At 47.8% G+C, this 25,817-nt stretch overlaps 1 protein-coding gene across 1 annotated transcript in view; it reads left to right on the top strand.

The window, feature by feature from the left end:
• LOC119397495 (aryl hydrocarbon receptor) overlaps nucleotides 1–25,817 on the top strand; it is a 152,766-nt gene that overhangs the window by 122,747 nt on the left and 4,202 nt on the right. The window contains exons 6-12 of the mRNA XM_049416584.1: nucleotides 2,244–2,317; nucleotides 10,043–10,230; nucleotides 10,790–10,896; nucleotides 13,826–13,967; nucleotides 14,572–15,168; nucleotides 16,119–16,572; nucleotides 19,081–19,123. Of these exons, the coding sequence (XP_049272541.1) occupies nucleotides 2,244–2,317; nucleotides 10,043–10,230; nucleotides 10,790–10,896; nucleotides 13,826–13,967; nucleotides 14,572–15,168; nucleotides 16,119–16,572; nucleotides 19,081–19,123 (1,605 nt within the window). The remainder of the gene's footprint in view (nucleotides 1–2,243; nucleotides 2,318–10,042; nucleotides 10,231–10,789; nucleotides 10,897–13,825; nucleotides 13,968–14,571; nucleotides 15,169–16,118; nucleotides 16,573–19,080; nucleotides 19,124–25,817) is intronic.

Raw genomic sequence — 25,817 nt, forward strand, 5'->3', positions numbered from 1 at the left:
CACGGTATTCGGTACTCGAGCTTCGAACGATACAGCAGCGGGGCTACCGAAAAGACGGGCGATGGACTCTTGGCTCGCTGTGTCGTCAGGTCGCGCAGCTGTGCCGACAAAAAAAAAGAAAAAGAGGAAAACACTGCACAAGATTCTCACAATCTGTAGCGAAAATCGGGTGGACAGATGGACTGCGGGCGCCTCTCTTTTTTTTTATTACTTCCGCGCAGTGCCACACCTTGAGGAGCCACCGCCACGCGGCAGAATTCGCAACTTTTGATTTGCACCTTCCATCGGAAAGGTGGTCATTGCTGTAAATACAGTGTCGCCTCCATACCGATCGGGTACCGCTATATATAACTGCACTCCAGTCGAGTACGGCATTCGTAAACGGAATAGGTGTAGAGTATAGTATCCAGTAAACACAGACAACGCTTCGTCAGCGGGCGCGCGTCTCCCTTCTGTCGCGGCAGCGTGCACACCCTGCGGTAGACGCCAAAGAAATCGAAACAAAACTAACGAAGAGAAAAATCAGGAAGGGGGCGCGCTTTCACCTGCTTGAACGCTCGAGCGGTTTCTTTGTTTCCCAGCAGCAAAGCAGCCGGGAAGGCTGGAATCAGGGGCTGGTGGTCGCGTGGGGTTCTACACTAGAGGGGGGGGGGGGGGGGGTACGCGCTGTGTTGAGCGGCTAGTTGTTGTATGGGAGAGAATCTAAATGAGAGTGAGAGTGCGGCGTACGGTCCCCGCTGACACATTGAATAATGCAGACCGGCCGGCCGACAGACAGGGCAGCGGAAGGGAGCCAGAAATAACAGGGGAATACGTTAATGGGCGCCCCTTGCCAGCCCCAACGCCGCCATCACCGCTTACCTGGCGGCTTGCTAAGCAGGCTAGGGAACCGTACCGCAGAAGGCGCCGGGTGTTGTGGAGCAGCCGACAGACCAGGGGGAGGGCCGTACGAAGGGGAATCCGGCCGATGCTGGGGTTTGAAGCCGAACGCGAGCACTGGCAAGGCGACGAAGGGGACACTACTCTGATGAACTGGGGCAGCGCACAGATTTTCAGGGCGGAAACGAACGTATGCGAGAATGCAGGGAAAAAACAAAAAGGTTGGTTAAAACGGGCGACGCACTCCGGCAAAAAAGCGGTAAGTTTCGTTCCCCCCCCTGACAAACTCCCCTCTTTCCACTCAATTCGTGGCGTTGATTGCGGCTTTGCTGGGATTTCGAGCTGTGCCGTGCCGTCCCCTGTTGCGATGCGTATATGGTCTGTCTACTGCGCAAGCGCGCTGCGATGCTCTCGTAACATGTACTACATATATCTTTTCGCTACGGCCGTGAACACGCGATGAATCTGGAGGCGCGAGGAAGGAAAACAACAGGCTGCTGACGTCATCACTGGTTGAGCAGTAAATTATACCGTGCTTGATGCCACGTGGCTACGGCGCTTGTATTCGGGAACGAAGCCGATGACCTTACATCCATCTCTCGTGAGTGTATAAAATTCGGCGCCTGCCCCAAATTTAATTTGCCGCGCGCCGAACGGCGCAAATGTGTACCGAGGATAGCACACTATGCTTCATGTAGCGTTTGGCATGGCTTTAATTTTTTTCTCACTTTTTCTCAAGCATTTTTCGATCACGTGGACGTACGGATTGCAGTTTTATGCTTTGTAAGAGCTGCGAGTCAGGCTGTCAAGGCGAATATTCAAAAGTCAGACAAAAGGCAACTCTCCTAGCACCATTATCGCTGTTAATGCGGCATTACCTTCCCGTTATAGGCTCTAATGCAGAATCACCTCGGTGTATGTTTAGCAAGTCCCGTTTTTTTTTCTTTTTTTAAGGATTTGCTAGGCTATCTATTAGGCCCAAGAAAACCTTGAAATCGAACGAAATTATAGTAGAGCTGCTGCATGACAGGCGACTTTGGTCTGTGATCATCAATCATATCCCTGACATAGAAGAGACAGAAAAAAAACAACAACAAGAAAACGCATAACACATCTTGGGCATCCGTGTGAAGATTAGTGCGACGATCCTTAATTATCATCCGCACTCATCGCCTCCTTGTCTATTCTATATGTCACGAATATATTTCTGCAAAGTAAAAAAAGAAAAATTGGAAGGAAACAAGCAGAATAGAAAGTATATTAGTTTGACATCGCCAACTGTATACTTGCCCTTTTCCTTTTTCTCCTTTATTTTTCAGTTGAGAGATTAATTGTGCGTTGTGGCCTTGCTTGCTCTTTTCCAGAGAATGCGCAGTACCTGGATAGGAATTTCACCGTGCGTTTTCGTTGCCTGCTGGACAACACCTCCGGTTTCTTGGTGAGTACACCTTACAACCTTCACCAGCACAAATCGTTGTTTCCATGTTAATACCATATGCGCCCGTACAACGATAGCTGCCTTCACACGAATGCCACAGTAGCGCTATCCCATGTCTTAGAGCATCACAGTTATACCATAAAAGTGACTGAGGGTATAGCTCTGGTACATGTCCCTTTGGACGAAACAAATCGCAATAGCTTCTCAACGAATTAGCTTCACTGGTGCTCGAGCGAAGCGCGCACCTGAAACCGTCTCACTCTTCTCTAGCCCTGGATGCGACACGCCACCGTTTGCAGGCGTCGCGTGTTACGACTTACCCTAGAGTTAATGTCTGTGTTTCCTGTACTGACACTAACTCTCCAACTTGCTCCGACTCGAACTGCCTTCATCTGACCCACCAACGCAGTTCGCCTTTTTGTGCATAAACATGCGATGCGCTAAGAAATGTCATGCTTTGCGCCACTTGTCGCGTAGCATTCACGCAGTATGCCGTTGATATACTTTGCCGAGCTGGTTTTTATATTGCGCATTCTTGTAAGCCGGATTATTGTTCTGTCTTTTTTTTCTCTTTCTTTTAATAGCCGCAAACATTTAGCTACCGCATATTTTCGTTGCACACATCACCGCGACACACTCATCGACATGAGAGAGAAAGAACGAAGAATACATATATAGATTGAGAAGGCCTGTCAATGGATTTCTTGACGTGAGACAATGATTTGAACTCTCTTATTGTAACGCTTAATTTTAGATAAATAGAGCGAATAACTGCAAAAGAAAAAAAAAACGAAAAACAAAACAAACCTTTTCACTTTTCCATCTTTCTTTTTCTTACTACTCACTAGAACGCATCCGTACCGGAGGTGTATTCAAATGCATCCACTCTATCGCGCATTAGAGCACCTTCTGTAACGCGCTATTCTCTCGGAGAAAAAAGAATATCAGATCGAAAGAAAAAAGAGCCTAAGAGGCTCCCATGGTGGGAACGGCCTCACCTAGCTCTTACCGAGTCCAGTCATTTTGACCTCACGAGCTTTCGCCGTTAAAATAAATACCAAAACCAAAGTAAATGCCCCGAGAGAACAGAATGCCCCCTACGTATGCTTGGGCATAAAAAAAGGGCAGCCCCTGCAGAAATGTAGTTGCGAAAAAACATATTGCGATTATCATCGAAGTTTGCGCCACGCGAAAACCGCAACGATGGGAAATAGGAATAACAAATGGGGCTCTTTCAGTGGGGGCTTGCCCCCGTTTAACGGAACGTGCTAGTCGGCGGCACTGCATCGAAAAGAGCGAGGCAGCAGCAGCAACAACGCAGGCGGAACAAAAAGGAAGAAAAAAGCCATTCAGAGACCTCATAAGCGTGCGCACCTTCCTTACCTAAGGCCTCAACCTCCGGGTGTACGGCGCGTAGGAGACCTCGCTAAATGGCACTCTACCGATCGCCATCGCCATCAGCGCGGACTTTCGCTTTCACCGCTCGCTTGTTCGGCTCCCTTTGTTGCTATTGCTTTCTCGTTTGCCTTGTTTCTACCGCCTACCATGCCCCCGAAAAACGCTGCTATAACGCTCGGAAGTGCCCCGTGCAATCGTTATATCTGTTCAAGCGGGCAGGCGGTGTTCTTCTACTGCACATTCCATTCCTTGATGCAAGCAACATGTGTGATAGTCGTCTTTGCGTAACACGCGGCTACTCGTCTTTTCGCTTGCCTTTAATACTCGGGCTTTTAACCTCTCGATAATTCCCGGGCTATCTCAGCGAATCTACCTGTACCAGGGGCGTAGCCAGAAATTTTTCTCGGGGGGGGGGTTCAACCATACTTTATGTATGTTAGTGTGCGTTTGTATGTCTGCGTGTATATACACGCAAGCAAAACTGAAAATTTTCGGGGGGGGGGGGGGGAGTTGAACTGCCCCCCCTTTGGCCACGCCCCTGACCTGTACCATGTCCCTCGTTCTCTTTTTTTTTCTTGTACAGCTATAGCCGCTAAGAATCTATCTATCTATCTATCTATCTATCTATCTATCTATCTATCTATCTATCTATCTATCTATCTATCTATCTATCTATCTATCTATCTATCTATCTATCTATCTATCTATCTATCTATCTATCTATCTATCTATCTATCTATCTATCCGCCTGTGTGTGTGTGTGTGTGTGTGTGTGTGTGTGTGTGTGTGTGTGTGTGTGTGTGTGTGTGTGTGTGTGTGTGTGTGTGTGTGTGTGTGTGTGTGTGTGTGTGTGTGTGTGTGTGTGTGTGTGTCATTTCCTACGTGCCATTTTCGTCCGTAACATCAATTTCTTGCGCCTTCATTTCACAGCTTTTTTAAAATTTCATTTGTCATTTTTTACTTGGCTTTATTCGTTTCCCCTTAAATCGGAATGCTAATCGGAAGCGATAAAGTACCAGCGTTATCTTTAGTAAGATATAGCCAGGGCCAGACAAATGGCCGAGCACAGGCGTCCCGTCCCGTTCGCGTCGTATACCATGAGAATGCACTCTGTGCAAAAAATGCCGTAGTCGGAAACGAAAGCAGAAGGAGAGTGGGAGTAGGAGATTGTAGAGGAGAAAGAGGAGAGAGACCGAGAGAGAGAAGGCGGTTCAGCGTCCAGGTGCGTCGGTTAATGATTTATCGATAAATCTTTCCCGTCTCCGTGTGCACCGAAGAGAGTTCTCCTTGCAGCAGTGAATGCGCGTCATCCATTCCTAACGTTCCTTTTTTCTATTCTTGTTTTGTGCTTGTGTCATCGCAATAAGCGAGAGAGGAAAAGCAGCAGCCGGTGTTGGTGGACTCTCTTTTGTCTTTCATCACGGTGCGCGTTCTCATGTATTTGGTCTCACGTGAGATCACTTGCCGTTGGTTCCACAGCGTTCGCGTTCTGGTTGGGTATACAAACATGTCAGTGCACTGTTTTCGCCACCACATCCCCGCTTCTGTATCCATGATACCTTCCTTTCTTTTATTTAGCATTTTTCTTTCTCATTTCGCCTGAAATAAGTTATTGCAGTCTACGGCAACAAGACAAGCAGTTAGAATCACAGCTCACGTAGGGTCGAATTCCGATCGTGTTTGAAACTGGAACTACAGTACCGAGCGAGAGCGGATGGTGGCTTGATGATTATGGCGATGATGATAATGAGTATGATGGTTTCGAATACGAACAAGAAGAAAACTTATTCGACTTACGGTTGCCTAAAGACAGTATACGAAGTTGACTAGGGGGTGATTCCACGAGAGATCGAACATGCGTGTCCGGTCGCATTTTTTGTTTTGCCTGTGTTTTTTATATGTTGTGTGGGCACATTCAAAGTGCACGGAACTGAAAATTTTATTTCCAAGAAACGCTCCCAGCGCGCCAAAAAAATATTTGAAGGTGGCGGCGCATGCCTCCTGTTTTTGCTCACTGCATTGTTTTCGGATTTCACGGCCGAATTTAGCGCGAACTATAAATGATGTGTCGAAAATTTCTTTTGCTGGTTTTAATACGCATTACTGTGAATTACATCCATGCTTTTTTTATGCCGTCCTCAAAAAGAAGAAAATGTGAAAAAATGGCAAACACGGCCGAAATCAAAAATGGGTCCTAAGTTTGAGGCGCCTTGGCGCCTTTACTATTTCAAACAGAAACTTGAAAACAGTATCAAATATAGAAAAGAGCCTTTGCAACATTTATACGGAAGATCATTTTCCTACGGTCAGCGCAAAAAAAGAAAAAAATTGTTAAAGAAGCGAGTTTTTTCAAAAAAGTACATTTTCAAAAAATAAAATAAAAAAAACTCCGGTCTCAATTTTGACGGTAATTTTTTATCGAAGAGCGCTTATGTCAATGAACACACGGCTTTAATATCATATGTCCTCATTTGCTTTGTTTACGAGATATAACTGGCCAAAGTGACCCTTGCTGTGAGTGCTCACTTCAGTGCGACTGATGGTTGTTAATAGCTTGCATTGTGCGTAAATCGCAGTTTTATTTATTCTGCTGCAGCAAAACCTTGCTCTGGTGGCTTTTCGTCAAGAAAAATGTGTTCTCAGATTTTATTTGTGTCTAGCGTGTGCAAAAGTGGGCTGCTGCCGCCCTCTAAATGGCTCACGTGTAAACAGTTTGCAGCCTACAACCTCGCCTACAATCATCAGAGGAAAGATGGGCGCGCCTGTTCAAGATATCAACCGCTTCTTCTTCCTGAAGGAATGCCTGGTCTACCTCATCGCGGTTAGATGTAGACAGGTTTTCCTTGAGGAGCCTAAAGCAATGCAAGCAGACCTCGCAGGTGTCGCGAAGATCCTCAGCCTATTACAGTAGCTTCTGGAGGTAGGCAACAACAAAAAGAGCAAAGAAAAAAAATTTGCGCAACGAAAACGTTTTCCTCAGCAATCTTCTTTTTGTGAACGCGTAAATAATCGGCACAGAACAATCGGACGTAGCCATGGGCCGCGCGCATCGCGTGTAGTGAACAGCTAGACCTAGAGCAAGCCGAAACGTTTATACTGAACGGCGCCGCACAAATTATCTCACATCTGCGCAGCTGTCATGAATGCGTTTCCAGAACTGCTCACGGTTTAACATTGTATGGCTAAGGGTGTCTAAACGCATTGGGCTGTAATGATTATCTTGTAGGCCACACTCATTGCCAAAACTAAGGGTAATGTCCGTCTGGCGTCACCAATGACCTCTGCTGTCCTCGACGTGGGAAAGCACTTAAGTAAAGTAGCAACAAAACATCATCAATTGGGAAGCTTCGGCCACTCATGGCTTAATCATGCCGCACCGCACGTTTTCTGGCTGCTGAAACGCTGAGGTAAAGGTCGAGATGATACAGGAAGATGTTATCTGCGACGCCGAAAACATGTGATTGCGGGAAGTGAAATAAACGGCTCGGAAATCATTGAGCTAACTTTTTTACAAATGTTGTTTAGGCACAATGTGCGTCGAATGGGGAAGATGGTTAGAGCGTACAATGCATGTAATGGAAGGGAAGCAAGCAGGCAGTGAGAAAACAACTGCATAACAGCGCGCCTGCTGATTGTGGCATTTAGTTACAGATTAAGTTGGCCTTCGCTGCATACAGATGCTTTATTCTGTGTGCAAGGAGAGTTTTGACAAAGTGACCTAAACCATACATGTGTTCGCGGTGTCTCGCGTGCTTCTGATTAACGAATACTGGCGGGTAAGTTGAGGTTGTAAGCTGCAAACTGCGTACGCGTTCGGCCTTTAGAGAGCGGCAGAAGCCCATCCCCACACACGCTAGACATAATTAAAGTTTGAGAATGCATTTTTCTTGACGACAAGACACCAGAGCAAGGTTTTACTGCAGGAAAATAATTAAAACTAGATTTAAGTGCAATGCAAGCTGATGAAAACTATCGATCGCACTGAAGTGAGCACACACAGCAAGGGTAATTATGGCCCGTTAAATCTCGTGAACAAAGCAAATGAGGACATACATATTAACATGGTGTTTTCACTGACATAAGCGCTCTTCGACAAAAAAATGTCAAAATTGAGGCCTGAGTTGTTTTATTTTTCGAAAATGTACTTTTTTGAAAAAAACTCGCTTCTTTAACTATTTTCTTCTTATTTCGCGCTGCCTGTAGGAAAACGATCTTCCGCATAAATGTTGCAAAGGCTCCTTGAAATACTTGGAAAAAAGCATGGATGTAATTCACAGTAAATGCGTATTAAAACCAACAAGAAAATTTTCGACACATCGTTTATAGCTCGCGTTAAATTCGGCCGTGAAATCCCAAAACATTGCAGTGAACAAAAACAGGAGGTCTGCGCGGCCACCTTCAAATACTTTTTTGGCACGCTGGGAGCATTTCTTGGAAATAAAATTTTGGGTTCCGTGCACTTTGAATGTGCCCACATAACATATAAAAAACCCAGGCAAAACAAAAATATCGACCGGACAGGCATGTTCGATCTCTCGTGGAATCACCCTTTAGAGGGCGGCAGCAGCCCACTTTCGCACACGGTAGAACCAAATAAAATCTGAGAACACATTTTTCTTGACGAAAAGCCACCAGAGCAAGGTTTTGGTGCAGCAGAATAATTAAAACTGCGATTTACGCACAATGCAAGCTATTAACAACCATCAGTCGCCCTGAAGTGAGCACTCACAGCAACGGTCACTTTGGCCAGTTATATCTCGTAAACAAAGCAAATGAGGACATATGATATTAAAACCGTATGTTCATTGACATAAGCGCTCTTCGATAAAAAATTGCCGTCAAAATTGAGACCGGAGTTTTTTTTATTTTATTTTTTGAAAATGTACTTTTTTGAAAAAACTCGCTTCTTTAACAATTTTTTTCTTTTTTTGCGCTGACCGTAGGAAAATGATCTTCCGTATAAATGTTGCAAAGGCTCTTTTCTATATTTGACACTGTTTTCAAGTTTCTGTTTGAAATAGTAAAGGCGCCAAGGCGCCTCAAACTTAGGACCCTTTTTTGATTTCGGCCGTGTTTGCCATTTTTTCACATTTTCTTCTTTTTGAGGACGGCATAAAAAAAGCATGGATGTAATTCACAGTAATGCGTATTAAAACCAGCAAAAGAAATTTTCGACACATCATTTATAGTTCGCGCTAAATTCGGCCGTGAAATCCGAAAACAATGCAGTGAGCAAAAACAGGAGGCATGCGCCGCCACCTTCAAATATTTTTTTGGCGCGCTGGGAGCGTTTCTTGGAAATAAAATTTTCAGGTCCGTGCACTTTGAATGTGCCCACACAACATATAAAAAACCCAGGCAAAACAAAAAATGCGACCGGACAGGCATGTTCGATCTCTCGTGGAATCACCCTAGGGCAGAATCCACTTGTCAACCCTCCACAGGCGGAAGCGTAGGGAAGGGGGGGGGGGGTAGAAAATAGGGAAATACTAACAGGTAAGACTAACTCTTGGGCATTTTGGTATTCGCTGGACACATCTTGGTAGCGCGAAACTCGAAAGTGAAAGAAAACAGAAGGAGGGCCTCGCCTTCTTTCCTCTCATTCTTCTGTTTTCTTTCGCTTTCGATTTTTGCGCTACTACGATGTGTTTAACAGGTAAGAAGGATGACTGGCAAAAGTGGTGCTGTGATTTCAGAGTGGCCTGGCAAGCTCCGATGCTAGGAAACAACTCGTGCTTAAAGCTGTCGCAAACGTGACAGTCTAAAAGCGAAGCCACGTAATAGATAGCTCACTTCCCGCCATTAATTAACCCTGACCATCGTTACCACACTGCGAAACACGCACGCGTAAGAAGCCGCGTTGACCGAAATTTTGCCGCTTTCACGCATGAGAGCTATGCTTCGGTCGCAGTTCAAGTCTTTTACTGTCATTAGGCGGTAAACTTTGAGGCTTGCCAGCTTCGTGAAAAAAATAAGGGGGATGGGGGCGTTGTCTCGGCGTTCACTCCAAAGAAAAACGAAAGTACGTGTTACTATTTTCGGTGAGTTATGGCTTGTCACGTATATGACTCTCTTTAAAGATACGCGCTAACTCTTCTTTGTGTCCCACGACTCCCCGACGAGGGTATAATGATTTCCAAGGGGAGTTCGCGTTACTCTTTAAAGAGAGTCAATATACGTGGCAAGTCAGGACTAAAAAAAAGGCTCTAAGGATTCTTTCTTCTTCTTCTTCTCCTTAGAGTGTTGTCTGAGGAGTGGTTGTATTTCGGGCTGTCTCCATGATGCGTCTCACAAAGAGGCTATAATCTGTCGTCGTTCCATTGCCAGCGGCTGGACATCCAGGGCAAGATCCGTGTCCTCCAGGGCCAGAACCACAAGACCGAAGAGCCTCCGCTGGCGCTGTTCGCCGTGTGCACGCCATTCGGGCCTCCGTCCTTGCTCGAGATGCCGCAGAAGGAGTCCATGTTCAAGAGCAAGCACAAGCTCGACCTGGCACTAGTCTCCATGGACCAAAGGTATACACGTATTCACTACTTCCGTCGTACTCCAGCAATCTGCATCCGACTGCGAGTCGGCAAAAATTTTTCGTAGAACTTTGCGGAAATCAATGTGACATTATTGGACTGTTTAGAAAAGGGCCTCGGGGCGAGTACATGACACGAAGAACAGCAATGTACGCGTGTGAAAATATAAAGGAAAATATATTCCTTAATTAAAGATGAGTGCTCGTGTGTGTACCCTAATTAGTCCTCATCTGATTTATTACTGTTTCGTCAAATATGAATTGACCGAATTTGTTTTTCGTAAGGATTCCTTATTGGACCGCGCTCTGTCACTGTAATGAGCTGTCACTGTCTGCTTGCGTTCGTTTTGACGAACTTGCTTACTTGTCATTTCGAAATGGACTCATTGATGCAATAACAAGGTGTTAGGTAGAAGACATGCGCTCAACTTAGCCATAAGTTAAAATGGTATGTTATTTCGTGCACAATTCGTCCCATGACCGCCGCAAACGGCCCCGCTCGCGGCTTTTTGAGAATGTCTCACGCGTAACTTTTTGTTTTTCGTTTGCAGGGGCAAACAGCTTCTCGGCTACGCGGACTCGGACTTCATGAGCCAAGGCGGATACGACCTGGTTCACTTCGACGATCTCGCCTACGTGGCCAGCGCGCATCAAGAACGTGAGAACGTTTCCTTATATACAGCTGTTTTTTTTTCCTTCCTGTTTACTCCGGGTGTTTCGTTTATGCCTGCGGGACGAGCAAAGGGGAAGACAACTTCTAGAGCGCTTACGTTCACGCCTTCACAACTACCGCTAAAGTATACCTGTAGGTGTTTGTCCACTCGGCTTTATATTTCGGGCTTGCGCTCTAGTTCAGTTTTAACTGTGTGTTTGCTGTAGACATCGTTTGTCCTTTTTTCTTCGATTTAGTGATACCCATGCATTGTTTGAAATAATCTGCAAAAGGCTGGTCATAGCGGTCAGTACTTTTATGTATAGCGTATTCCTTTTATATTTCTTCCATGATATGTTGCCAATTTAATTATGACTGTGTAAATCGTCCTCCCGCTTTTTAATACGAATGTATATGCCTTTTTTTCCTTTATACGGATGTATAGATTATAGCCCCGTTTCTTAATGTCAACGTACGTACGCTCATCCTGCTTAATTGGGCTTCCAGTTGGCCTGCAGTATTTTGAAATAATAATAAATAATAATAGTGGCACCGCGGACGTTACAATGTTGCCCGGCAGAGTGGAAGTATAAGTGTGTTGGGATGCTATAGCATTCATATGGTTTACGAAAATCTACCTTGATTGCGGTCTCGGTGTGGTATCAAGCCGTAATATCAGAGTTAGCAGAACTATCAGTTTGTCGAATATACCACAAAACAGAAGGAAAGGAAGACGTACGAGTACATGCGAATAAAGCTGGCAATACCGTGCGCTATTTTTAAGCACATACACAGCTTCAAAAACACATCCGCGGCAGTTTCTCCATCAGGTACACTGCAGTTTTGCTTTAAACTATTTATTTCGCAAACAAGAACACGTGTATACCCCGTCTCCCTATATGCGTTTTCTCCCAATCACACACCCATGGTTTAAACCAAAACGGCGCCTTGATCGTCACCGAACCCTTTTATGTTTGCAAAAGCACGGCATCGCGTGCATCCCAAAATGGCCGAAGACCCTCGCGATGCGACCAGCGCGAATTCCGAAAACTTTTGTTGTCTTTTTGCCTTCTCGAGTTACTGCGGCTTCCCGAGATCGAACCGAAACGCTAGAAACGCGTGCGCTTTCCCTCACGGCTCACCGCACAGAAAAATACCTCCGCGCGCTCGCTTGCGAGAACACGACTCCGCATAATCACACGTACAAATCGAGAGCGGAGACCTCTTCATTCGAACCAGACAGAAAACGAAGCGATACTTTATGTTGTTTCGTGTTCTCCCTTCGAAAAAACAACATCACCACGCAGCAACTTCGAAGGCGGCGGCGGCATGAAGCGGCTTTTTTTTTTGTTTTTTTTTGTTTTCATTGGAAATCCGAGCGAATCGATTCTTACTGTAAAGCTCTGCTCACACGCTTCGTTTCACCCTCGCCTTTCTCCGATTGTAAGGCGGTCGGAAGAGCGCGCGCGCCCGTTTTTCTTTTCTTTTCGTTTTCTTTCTTCTCATTCAAAGCGTTTCGCGCGGTTTCAGCGTCTAACTGCACGCTCGGCATTCGGTTTCGCGCGGATACCGTATACACCGCGCGCGCTTTTCGTTCCGTTTTTTCCCCAATCCGCGAATTGCGATGCGCCCGGCCGCAGTTTTCTTTTTCCCCGCTCCTCCTGCGCGCCAACTGCTTCCTATGTCACCACTTTCCACGCGCTCTAAATGTTCGCCATAGCGAGAAAACGAAAGCGATCACGTTATTGTTCGTTGTGCATTGTTTTGTCACAGCGCTGTCTATACGTCTGTTTCCTAAAAAAAAAAAAAAAAAAACTGTACACAGAAACCCGAGTGGTATGCTTGTTCCAGCCCTACAACCCCTCCCTCCCCCCACCTTCCACCTTTGCATCTCATCGCAGCCCCCATTTCCATCATAAAGTAACCCCCTTACTCACCGAAACTCGTGTTTTCTCCGTCGGTCCTTGTACGAATGCCTGATGCGCAGCTGAGTGCCACCGCGGATTCGTTGAGAGAAAATCGAGTCAGCGCCATCCTTTGTCGCTATCGAGAGATACAGGCTGGAAGGGGGGGGGGGGGGGGGGGGGGGGGGCGTGTGCGACGCTTTAGTGACGATTCCGCGGGTTGGTCGTTCGCCCCCGGTTTTAGGAGAACACGCATGCGTGCATGTGTGTGTGTGTAAGAGCGTATCGCTCGAGATTGAGACGTGTGTTATACACACCGTACTATTGATGAGCACGGTTGGACGGGCTGATGAACGCGTACGTTCTGATTTTAAATAAAAGGGATATAAAAATGTGAAATGTAAAGGAAAATGATGGCATGCCGACAGTTGGCGGTGATGGCTGCGTAGATAAAGTTTTGTACGGAAGTAGAGATAGAGAGGAGAGCAAACGAAAGACTACGAGGCAGTGGGATAGTAGATTGAGTTTCGTTCAAATATAGGAGGCTACGGTAAATTGGTGACTGGTAAACGGAAGCGTCCACAGAGACGAGTTGTTCTTTACTTCTTTATTGCTGTCGGAAAGACAAGAAGGTTATAAAGTAGGCGGGGGTGGGGGGGGGGGGGGGGGGAGAAGCTTGGTGAGGTATTGTATTTTAGAGCGACAGGAAGTTGAGGTAAATTTGTTTTTTACGATGCAGGGTATTGTATGTATACCTATACTTATATCACGTAAGCGCAAATTAACTTACCAGTCTGAGTAAAGTAATCCCTTTGTCATGTCCAAGTGCACACTTATGTAGCAAACATTTCACACACACACACACACACACACATATATATATATATATATATATATATATATATATATATATATATAATCACTTTATAACCTCTATCTGACTGACGCGTTTTTACATTGTAATATCTAAACCATGTCTATCTTCACACGCCATCTATAACGTGATGTATAATGTTTCATCATTGTTCCAGTGCTGAAGACGGGCGCTTCGGGGCTGATCGCTTATCGGCTCGCCACGAAGGACGGCAAGTGGCAATGGCTGCAGACCAGCGCGAGGCTGGTCTACAAGAATTCCAAGCCGGACTTCATCCTGTGCACGCACAGACCTCTCATGTGAGCGCTCTTGTATACTTTCTTCTTCCTGATGTGTTTCACAGCGGGATTACGTAAATTAAATATAATACGTAAATGTTCTAGACGAAACCAAATGAATCCAACAGACACTTTGATCAAAGAAAGCATAGGATACATTAATTGTTGTCTTTAACTGTAGCGTGTTAATTACAACGTAAATTGAAATGACGTAAACGTCATTTCAATTTCGATTTTCGACATAAACGTATAAACTGCTGCACTCTTTTCTTGCCCTAAGTGTATCTTGGATTTATTTGGTTGCGTCTAACAAAGAAACGAGCCCGTCGAAAGAAAATTCCCTTTCTTTCGCAAATGTTCTAGCTCACTCGAGTTGCAAGTGGTCGCGTTTGGTCGAAAAGCGATTGTTTTCCATCAGTTGCTCGCTGCTCAGATTTGCAGTTGCGTGACTGAAAATCGTGTATCAAGCTATTGATGAGAATTAGTCCATTTTCGACAAAAAGCGACCATCTGCGACTTGAACGTGGCGTATAACACGCGCAGTCAACTTGGTCACGCGATCTTTGAGGGTCGCCTGTGTGATGAGCCCTGTAACAGTTGCGCGTCCCACATATTTACTATGCAGGGAAGAAGAGGGCCGCGATTTGCTGGGCAAGCGGACAATGGACTTCAAGGTCACCTATTTGGACGCCGGTCTCACGACGTCCAGTAGCTGCTCTTCGACGAGTAGCGAACGAAACAGCGCCGGGGCCAGCAGCATCGGAGGCGGAGGGGGCGCGAGCAGCGGCACCAACTGCAACGCCAACTCTGCCGGCGACGCCAGCGGAGCGCTGATGTCCGAGAACGACTTCATACTGCGCTGCCAGAGGAATCGACGCTACAAGTCGCAGATACGCGACCTCCTCAGTCGCGGGAAACGGAGCAAGGGCTCCTCGTCCAGCAAGAACCCCACGCCCCCGCCGCCGCCGACGACGTACAGCATCGAGGACTACGGCAACATGTACGCGACCGCGGCGGCGGCGCCGTACGCTGCCGCGGCAGCTGCGGCCGCCGCGGCGGGCGACAGCGGGCTTCCGCCAGGCTACGGCGTGGCCCAGAACCTGTTCCTGGACAACTCGAGGTTCCTGGCACCCGAGAACTTCCTCCACTACCGGCATCTCAGCGGGTACTACGCGCCCGAGTATCCCCAGTATGGCAACGGCTTTCTCGATCCCGCCACCAGGCGAGTATTGACGCACTTCCGAGTCGATGGCTTGCACTGACCTCACTAAAACCGCCATGTTGGAGTACCAACATGATGGGGCACCAAGTTTGTGATGTCACTTTAATGTTATTATCAGTACACTGTATGCAGTTTCTTTCGTTATATTGCTGCACACAGGGCAAAAACGTTCCAGCGACGTCGTTATCACAATGAAGCAGGTTAATCTCTAGGTGATTATCTCTAGCAGGTTAATCTCTAGTCCTTGACGTCGTCAAATCCGCCATGTTGGAGTACCAGTACATTATGAACCTGCGTTCATGACGCCACGTGCAAGCTCTCAATTGGCGAAATATAGCCAGTTCTGCGACACTGTATGTCGCGTACGCCATACTGTTGAGAGCGCGCTTTTGAAAACACGAGCAGAGTCGCACTGTGAGCTTATTGGAACTGCTAAAAAAACCGAGTGTCATTATGGCAAGCATGCATGACGTTTTCGTTCGCGAACTGACCGTACCACAGTGCGTTAGGCAAACATGGTTGATGCATGCTAATTCCAATGCCGTCGACGCTTGTGGTGCTTTGCAGTCTTTGCAGTGGGCGAACAGGAGCATTGCAGTAGCTGCGCTTGTAGTGGCATTGCGTGTTATTAAGGAAGTGTGCTGAATAGGGAGTTTTAGTGCTGGGGACCCGAAGCCACCTGCGTACGCACGCTCCTGCGTTCCTTTGTACTCCCAGCCGCATCCACGGAGAATACAATAGAGCGCAAGGGCTTACGTACGCAGGTGGCTTGAGGCCCCGGCACTAAAACTCTCTAATGTCTGCTAGGCTTGCGGACGACTCGCCTGCGCGATTCCTCCCAAAAGCGCTTACAAGACAGCTCAGCTCTTGTTACCCACTGAAATGCCCCATTAACAAGATAATCACGAAATATAAAGTGCAATTTAATTGTTCATACTGTCTTCTTGCAGGTATACACCCTACCAGGAGCAGAAGGACGACAAGCTGTACGCCTGTCAGCTAGACAAGTACAACGGCGTCCAAGCGCCCAAGGCCTCGTGCTGCGACCCTTACGGCGCCGTACTTCCCGACAGCCGGCAACTCGGCTTCGGCAGCCTCTCGGACTGTTTGCTCAGGCCAGCCAAGGCGACCGCCGTGCCGGCGCCCAAGGAAGACATGACGCGGCAGAGCGTGCTCATGTGGGGCGCGCCCCCTCCTCCTCCACCCCCACCTCCGCCCCCGCCCCACACGACCCCGCACCCGGTGTCTGGAGCATCGGCGGCGGACCCCGGCTGCAAGTGGGGCGGCCTGGCGTCAGCGCCCAAGACCAGCTCGCCGCACAACAGCTCGAGTCCCGTCGGCGCTCGAGTGGCACCGACGCCGTACGCCGCGGCGCCCACGTACACGCACGAAATGGTTCCGGAGGTGAGACGCGTTGTTGTAAATTTGCTTCGAGAAGTGTTCCCGACATGTGTGGGCTTCTTCGTAGACTGCGTAACAAAGTGTAAGCAATGTGCCAACGGGCTTATCCAGTACAAAGCTTTTCTATGACCGCTGTTCCAGAGAGAGAGAAAGTAAGTGTACAGCATAAGGAAAGGCATAGGTTAACCAGATGAGCGTTCAGTTTTGCTACCCTGCACTGCAAGGATAAGGGAATGGGTACTAGAAAGAGAAAAAGAAGGCGAGCACTGCACTCACACAGCGTTACAAGCGGTCAACGCTGTTCCAACCACATGCAGGCGTCAGTTAAGGGGTTGCCTCGACCCCAATTTGCGGCTGAATTCTGTTGTGGACCAGTAATGTAATGCTGGAATGAACTTTGCACAAACAAATATGCAAATTTGGGTCACCACAATGCCAGGTTTCTGTTGTGTGGCGCAATCTCGCACAGTCGGTCTACCTGGAACCCCCGCCCTCCTTCACTTCACGGTTGACGCCGGCTGCCCCCCCCCCCCCTCGCTAATGAGAAACCTACGCCTCTGGTTCTGACCACAGCTTTGATGGCAGAGCGCATAAATGATAATCGTCTAGGGTGATACGTGTGGACATGGAACAAAACCGCACCAAACAAACGCCACAACGTTTGTGCTGTTTTGTTTTCTGATAAGCATATATATACCGCTGCACTTGGAATCGTAGGCAGCACTTTCTGTGGGCAAGGTAGATATAAGATAACCAAACACCAAACAGGTTTAGCACAACAATTTAACTCTTTTTAACACCAACTTTTTTAACCTTTTAACAACAGTTTATCTCAACCTTAGTGCTAAAGTGCTGTTTAATGGGGTACCAGTTTCTTTTGCGAACACCGCGAACTACAATCAATCCCGTCTTGCGGGGAACTATACCATTTGTTTTTTCGGCCCGTATTCACACAAGCGTCCAACGTACGTCTTACGCTATTATTGGTCGTAAGATAATTTTTCAGCCAATCGCGACGCTGGGCATATCATTAGCTGGGCATGCTAGCGAATCACATGGCAGAGCGCACTTACGAAGGGGCACCTTCTCGAATTAGGCCGTTGATTAGCCATGAGCGATGTAAAGGGCCAGCTCTACAAGCTAATCTACTCTTGCATTTAAAGTTCCTTTTTCTTTCTTTTAAATTTCACTGCACTGTGTGCAACTCCATTAGGAAAACAGTTGTCAAGGCCCCGCTAAATCAGTTTCATTTTGTATCTAAGGTAAGCCACAAAGGAGCAGATAATATAAATGTTCAGTCAACGCTGACTCCGGGAAGCCGACATAAAGAGGTTGATTGCATATAACTGACGTATCGACTCTTTCTCGGTGCAAATGTCATTCCCCCATTCGCCGGGAACGCCAACAAAAGAACCTGCGTGCGGCTAGGCACGGCTGCCATGAGCGATGAAACACCACAGCATCTGATCAAGCGGGGTCGAGCACTATTGGATGACGTTTGCGGCCACGGCGTGGCAACGAACAAAAGCTGTCAGCTAAAAATAAAAAAGAAAAAGAAAACGGACGCAGACAAAGGGAAGCCGGTTGGGAGCGGGTCCTTTTTATATATCGGCGCCGGATCAAAATTTCCGTGCAGCGTGCCGAAGGTTATGTTCTGATCGCTGCCCAAATCGAAAACGACTCGACAACTTTCGAACACTGCATGCATCGCACCACAGCGAGGAGCTGGGCGTGCAGTAACCTGTCAAGCAGCAAAATCGGCACGACTGCAACCTAACTGGAACGTAGCGCTACTTGCGGTGGTATATAGAGAACGTATTTTAATTCGTGCACAATGTTGCCGCGGTGCTGCACTCGATTAAACTAAGCGACCTCGTACGATACTGTTTACTATTTCATTAGGGTAGGGAATGGAGAACCAACGAATTTATATGCACCACAGCTTCAATCTGTTTGGATATCGCGCGCGGCATAATATCCTGCGCTGGCGACACACGACCCGTCATGAACACGCTAAGCGTTAAGAGGCTCATAATTTGTCGGCCGTGCGACAAACGCGCATCTAAATGATTGCATGGGCATTACCGGAAATGCGACGTTTATAAAGGTCCTCAATTCCGAACAGCCGTCGCATAGGTTACGCTTATGTGAAGGGTGCAGTGTCGCTTTGAGAAGCCGAGGTCCTTAGTTCGACAGCCGCGGTCAGGGGCGTAGCCAGGGGGGGGGGGGTTCAACCCCCCCCCCCGAAATTTTTCAGTTTTGCTTGCTTATATATACACGCGCACATACAAACGCACGCACGAACATACAAAAAGTATGGTTGAACCGCACCCCCCCCCCCCCCCACCACCCGAAAAAAATTTCTGGCTACGCCCCTGGCCGCGGTATACGTCGTGTTGCTTTTCTGGTACCACAGTGTTCATGCCCTTGAACAATCACCAACTTTCCGATTTGCACTGGTTTCCATTTTTTAGGAACTCGCCAACTTATTGCCTAACTTCTTATTTTCAGGGGTGGCAGATGGAAGCCATGGCGCCTTGGAGGCCACATTTGCGTAAGTGTTTCAGGCAAAGCCATTCGTTTCTTTTATCTTGCTACTTAACCAGGTGCTCCTGTCTTAAACTACATTTACTTAGACCTTTCTGCCTGCTCTATTGCCTGGGACCAGTACAGTTTTTGCTGAATTGCGCAGAAAGTGCCGGAAAGAAATGTACGAAATCTAGCTTACCTTACTTTAGTTGCATAGTAGTGTATCAGGAAAAGCTTGCTTATTTCGCGACTGTCTTGACGCTTGGACATGAACAGAAAACTAGCTGTGAGCTGACGGCGACACTCAGACCTCAGAATGCATGCTCCGACCAGGTACGCCAAAACGAAATGCGAGAAAAGAAAGTGATACGCCGCTTGCGGTGTCTGGAAGCCGGCCCGCCACAGACGAAAACGCAGCGTCGTACGGAACCCGCGCGGCTGTAACGTGCAAACGTTTGTAGAACTGTGGTCAAGCGGATGTGCCGAGTCATCGGCACATAGCCTCAAGAATTAAACGAACACCCGCAGCGGATTGGCGAACGATGCACAGCCGAGTCGGGCAGAATACTGCATTGATGACGAAGAACATTTCGCTTCGAGCACGAAGCCGGCAGCAGAGCTTCAGAGAACGATAGAATTATAACGCGGCCCGTCTCGCAGAAAATGCGGTGTCGGCGGGCGGCGTTGTCCATGCGCGAAAAATCCCGATGGATGCAACGAATAAAGATCAGGGTTTAAGCTGGAATCGAAACCAGGCATTCCGCGTCGCAGTAAATTATTCTATCGGAGCCACACCAGTGCCTAATTCGAAACTGCTTCGAAAAAATACCGTATATATAGTGCAGCCGTCATGTCGGGCAAAGAATCACGTTGACAGATGGAACATTATTGTGCAGCAGAAGCCTAGAATCACACCAGGCGTCACACCATGTGAATCCGCCTTTCTCACGGTGCCACGGCGCATGCGCCCTTTCCCTGGCGAGAAAGACGCGAAACGCTGTGGTAGGATCTTCGATCTCGGAGGCTTTTGTTCTGGCGAGCCCGGTTGTCCCGGATCACACTGCGAAGCTCCACCCCCCTACCAAAACAGCAGAGGGCAGCACAGGAAAATGAAAAAGGCGGATTGCGTAACGAGTGGGCGGTTGAAAGCTTCCAACCCATTAATAAGGGCTGAGCTAGAGTTCACCATCATCATCATCATCATCATCTGCCACAGCAGCAACAAAGTGTGTATTGCCTTATAGACGCGTAGCAGGTACTTCGCAGCTATAATCGCAGTAGGCGCCCTAGGAGAGTTTACAACGGCCAATATGCCACGCGCACAGGCGATTCTTCCCTCACAGCACGGTCGAGGTGTCCAACGAGGAGCGAAGCATTGCAAGCGAATGAGAAGGCGACATTGAAGGCGATGCGAATGGGGCCTGATAACGCTATCGCATTGTTCTCGGCAACCACAGGACCGGCTTCAATGAGGCCTGTTGCACTTAAAAGAAAACATCATGCTGTAGTGACTGCTTGCGGACAGTAGACTGTCAGATTATGTTATCATTTCTTTCGGAAAGGTCTGTGAATACCGCGATACTAAAAAGACGAAAAAAAAAAAACAACTCAAGTATCCAGCTCGGAACTTTGTACCTAAGTGATAACAAATGATACCGCATTTCCGCCGACTGAATATATGAAAAACATCTAAAACGTACAAAGCAGTATAAGTTACTCGGAAAGACACCATTAGTAAAACATTTGCAAACAATGAAACATTTTCACGTATGCTGTCAATGCTGTTGCGACCGGTTATTTTGATCCGTCCCTCCTCGGCAACCATGCAGGTTGTTGCTACGAAAGGGCAGCGTCGTACCCGGACTCCGCTTGGTAGCGTAGTCGAGTCTCCGGGTTGAGGAACTGATGCTAACATGTTGGGAAAAGGATAAGCATATTTACTGGCACTTTTTGTACACTAAATTACATAGTGACATGGTAAGAGTTCAGCGACGGGCGAACTGGATGAGCCTGTTACCAAAGGCTTAGAGCCCCTTTTCTCACTTAGCACCGTCGTTTTAACCCCTCAGGCTGGCTCCTCCTTCTTGATGACAACCAATCACACACACGACACCACCCACCATGGCACAGCCCATTTCACTGTCGCTGAGGGGTCGTTGCGCTCCTGAAACAACAAACGTCCGGCGGTCAACGACACGCTTGTGGGGCTAGTCGGGAAGCAGGTTACTCTGGAATGTTCATCTGCCTCTTCCCAGAAGGGCAGAAAAGGGTCTGCGGCGACTCTTGTCAAAACATACAGGTCAGGTCGTCCCGGCAACACACTAATCTAAGTCCAGATGGCCCATTGTGGAAACGTCACCAAATTGGATGTCCCTCTGCTAGGTCGACATTCTTCCCATGGTCGGTCGCTTCCCGTCCCGGGGATTCCGTTTCTAGGATGGATGCAGTTGTTCTAGCAGTGTGAGAACGCATCGCCTGTCCATTCTCATGGTCAGCGCGTCGTCACCGATTGTCAGTCATAACAATGCATACATGAAAACTCTCCGATTCGTTGCAGAGTTACGGATGCGAAAACTTCTTGCTTCAGTTTTATTACGGCATTACTTAAGGGGTCACCCCAAACTAGAGTTTGCCGTCGCCGTGATGTGCTGTATAAAGTCGAAGTGCAATAAGGTTATTTCGTGCCCCGAACGCGCGGGCGGAGGGGCGAGAGGTGATGAGGAGAGTGTTACAAGAGAGAGTTTATCATCAACAGCCACATCGCCAGTGTCATCATCATCATCATCGGCGACGGGCGGAGGCGGTTAAATAAACATGGCGTCCGAGTAGAACGAGTCTCCCTCGTCTCCTGTCTGCCGCCCTTGCCAAAGATATTTAAACATGGTGTCAGAAGTGGTGACAGGCATCGAGACAAGCAGGACCGCGAGCGATGACCAAGCATGAGCCGCACCTTGACCCTCAACAGTGAGTTCACCGATACGGAGCAACGACAAAGCTGACTGCAACAGCAACAATGGCAACCCACATGGCGATTGAGCCACCGGGGAAAATGTGCCTCACGGGAGATCTGTGCGCGAACTGGAAGTCGTTCAGACAGCGTTTTGACTTGTACCTGACTGCGACAGGCCAAAAAAACAAGTCCGACGAGCAAAAGGTGGCAATGCTTCTAATGATTGCGGGACCTGCGGTCATAGATGTCTACAACACTCTTGATTTCGGCGAGGCAGCACCCGGCGCGGACCGCTCACGAGTACTGAGTGTTGTTCTGGAGCAGCTGGACAAGTACTTCGCCCCGAGAAGAAATGAAGTGTACTCAAGGTACTTGTTGCGATGCAGAAAGCAGGAGAAAGATGAGCCCTTCGACTCCTTTCTCACGGACCTAAAAACGAGGGCACAAGACTGTAATTTCGAGGGACAGCGCGACAAGATGATACGTGATCAGGTAATCTTCGGCATCCACAACGAGGATGTCCGAATGAAGTTGCTTGAGCTCGAAGACCCGACTCTCGAAAAGGTCGCAAAAGTTTGCGCAGTGCATGAAAGCTCAGCAAAGCAGTTGAAGGCGTTCAGACAAGACGCAAGTAATCTGAGCCAAGACGCCGACCCTCTACTCGCTGTGAAAGCAACGAAGCAGAAAAGTGTGACAAAGATCCCCATCGCATCAACGAAAGCGTGCTGGTACTGTGGCACAGTTCACATTTTCAAGAAAAATTTATGCCCGGCATGGGGAAAAGAGTGCACTAACTGTGGCAAGCGAAACCATTTCGCAAAGCAGTGCAGGACCAGAGGTAGTGTGCGAGCCCTGTATGAAAGTGACTCCAGCTCTGAAGACATCTTGACGGTGCAAAGAAAGAAGAAAGATGGAATCTTTGTGACACTAGAGACAAGAGACAGCAAGGAACACATCAGGTTCCAAGTCGACAGTGGAGCCTCAGTAAATGTTATCCCTGAAAGATATGTCCACGGTCGAGATCTAGAGGAAGCCCCCACACAGCTGAAGATGTACAATGGAACGACTATCACACCAAAAGGCAAGTGCCGGCTTCCCCTGAGAAATCTGAAGACTCAAAAGAAGTATTCAGTCGAGTTTGTTGTAGTAGAGGAACACCTGGCACCTCTGTTAGGAAAAGACACGTCAGAAAAGATGGGACTTATAACAGTGAATTATGAACTGGTGTCCACAATTGGGCAAGCCCAGACAACGCTGAAGGATGCCATCACTGACAAGTACCCAGAAATATTCAGAGATGAACCAGGCAGCTTCCCAGGGACTGTGCATCTAAGCGTCGATGAAACAGTAGCACCGGAGGTATCGGCAACATGCCGGGTACCAGTGAGCATCAAACCGCGTGTACAGCAAACACTGCAAGAGCTCGAACAGCAACAAATCATCACCAGAGTAGATGAGCCAACGCAGTGGGTCAACCGCATGGTTGTAGCACAGAAAAAGTCAGGTGAGCTACGAATTTGCATCGACCCAAGGACATTAAACCAAGCTCTCAAGCGAGAACGACACCCATTGCCAATACTAGAAGACATACTGCCGGAACTTGCACAAGCCAAAGTGTTCTCAAAACTCGACTTAAAAAATGGGTATTGGCATTGTGTCTTAGACAACGAGTCGAGCATGCTGACAACATTTCAGACACCCTTTGGACGGTACAGGTGGTTACGCCTACCATTTGGCTTGGCTGCAAGCAGTGAGATTTTTCAAAAACGACTACAAACTGCTCTGGATGGCCTACAAGGCGTAGTGTGTGTCGCTGACGACATACTTGTGTATGGCACGGGCCAAAATAGAGATGGGGCACAACTCGACCATGACCAGAAGTTGGCAAGACTGCTTGACAGGTGCACAGAGCAAGGGATTCGCCTCAACAAAACCAAACTAGAGCTGAACAAGGAAGAAGTGATCTTTCTGGGCCACAAACTCACAGACAAGGGACTCGTCATTGACCCCGACAAGGTCAAAGCAATCCGTGAAATGCACCCACCCACTGATGTAAGTGGAGTACTGAGGCTGTGCGGCATGGTAAACTACATTGCCAGATTTCTGCCCGGCGTATCAACAATAATGGAGCCAATTAGAAGACTGACAGCCAAGGATATCAAGTGGACATGGTCAGCAGAACAGGAAGAGGCCTTTGAAAAGGTGAAGCATCTAGTGACCATGCCACCAGTACTGGCCTTCTATGATGAAAAGAAAGCTCTCACAATCCAGTGTGATGCCAGTGAAAAGGGGCTAGGAGCTGTACTTCTGCAGGAAGACTCCCCAGTCTCCTACGCTAGCCGAGCGCTCACCCCAACAGAAATACGATATGCACAAATCGAGAAGGAGATGCTGGCAATTGTGTTTGCTCTACAGAAGTTTCACCAATATGCATTGGGCCGACACACAAAAGTGATCACAGACCACAAGCCATTGCAGTCCATCGTCAAGAAACCTCTCGATAAGGTTCCGCGACGACTGCAGGGCATGATGCTACAAATACAGCGTTACGACATCGAAGTTGAGTATCGTCCAGGCAAGGAACTCGTCATTGCAGACACAATGTCAAGAGCATTCCTTCCAGACACAGAAAGCAGTCTGGAATACAATGAAGTAAATGTCATCGTGCGCCAATGTGTGAAGAAAGAAACATTGGATGAAATCAAAAGCGCAACAGCGCAGGACAGAACAATGCAGAAACTGATAAGTGTCATCTACAGTGGTTGGCCAGACGAGAAGAAACAAGTCTCAGCTGAAATTACACCATACTTTACCCACAGGGACGAGCTTACTGCACAAGATGGCCTGGTCTACAAAGGTCAACGTGTAGTTATCCCAATGAGCATGAGAGACGACATCAAGAAGAGACTGCACTCCGCACATCTTGGAATGGAAAGTTGTCTTCGTAGGGCTCGAGAATGTGTGTATTGGCCCCAAATGAACGCTGAGATCAAGGACTACATTGGGACATGTGAAACATGCCAGGCACATGGTAACAGACAACAGAAGGAGACCCTGATGCCTCATCCAACACCTGATCGACCATGGGAAAGAGTTGGGAGTGACCTAATGGAACTGCAAGGGAAACATTTCCTCATAACAGTTGACTACTTCAGTGGCTTTTGGGAAATCGATCAACTGCAGTCTACAACAGCTACTGCTGTCATCAAAAAACTGAAAGCCCACTTCGCTAGGTATGGGATACCGGATGTCGTCATCAGTGACAATGGGCCACAATTTGCATGCGTGGAGTTTGCAGACTTTGCAGCAGAATGGCAATTCCAGCACTACACCTCGAGCCCAGGACACCCTCAGGCAAACGGAATGGCAGAATCAGCTGTAAAGACTGCCAAGTCACTCTTGAAGAAGGCATTAGGGAGCAACGGTGATCCATATTTAGCCATCCTTGACCACCGCAACACACCACGGCAACAGATGGGAGCCAGCCCAGCTCAGTTACTCATGGCTAGAAGAACTAAAACCACTCTCCCAACAACTAAAGCTCTGCTCAAGCCGAAAGTTGTCAACTGCAAACAGCAGAGAGCAGCAAATGTCACACGCACCAAGCGGTACTACGACAAGCACGCCAAGGACCTGCCCCCACTACAGAGAGGAGACACAGTGTCTGTCCAGCCTTTTAAAGAAAAAGACAAGTGGTGCAGGGGCACAGTGACAAAACGGCTGGACGCAAGATCATATGAAGTGGAAGTGGAAGGAAATCAGCTAAGGC

This window comes from Rhipicephalus sanguineus, chromosome 6 (assembly GCF_013339695.2).
Source record: "Rhipicephalus sanguineus isolate Rsan-2018 chromosome 6, BIME_Rsan_1.4, whole genome shotgun sequence".
NCBI lineage: Eukaryota > Metazoa > Arthropoda > Arachnida > Ixodida > Ixodidae > Rhipicephalus > Rhipicephalus sanguineus.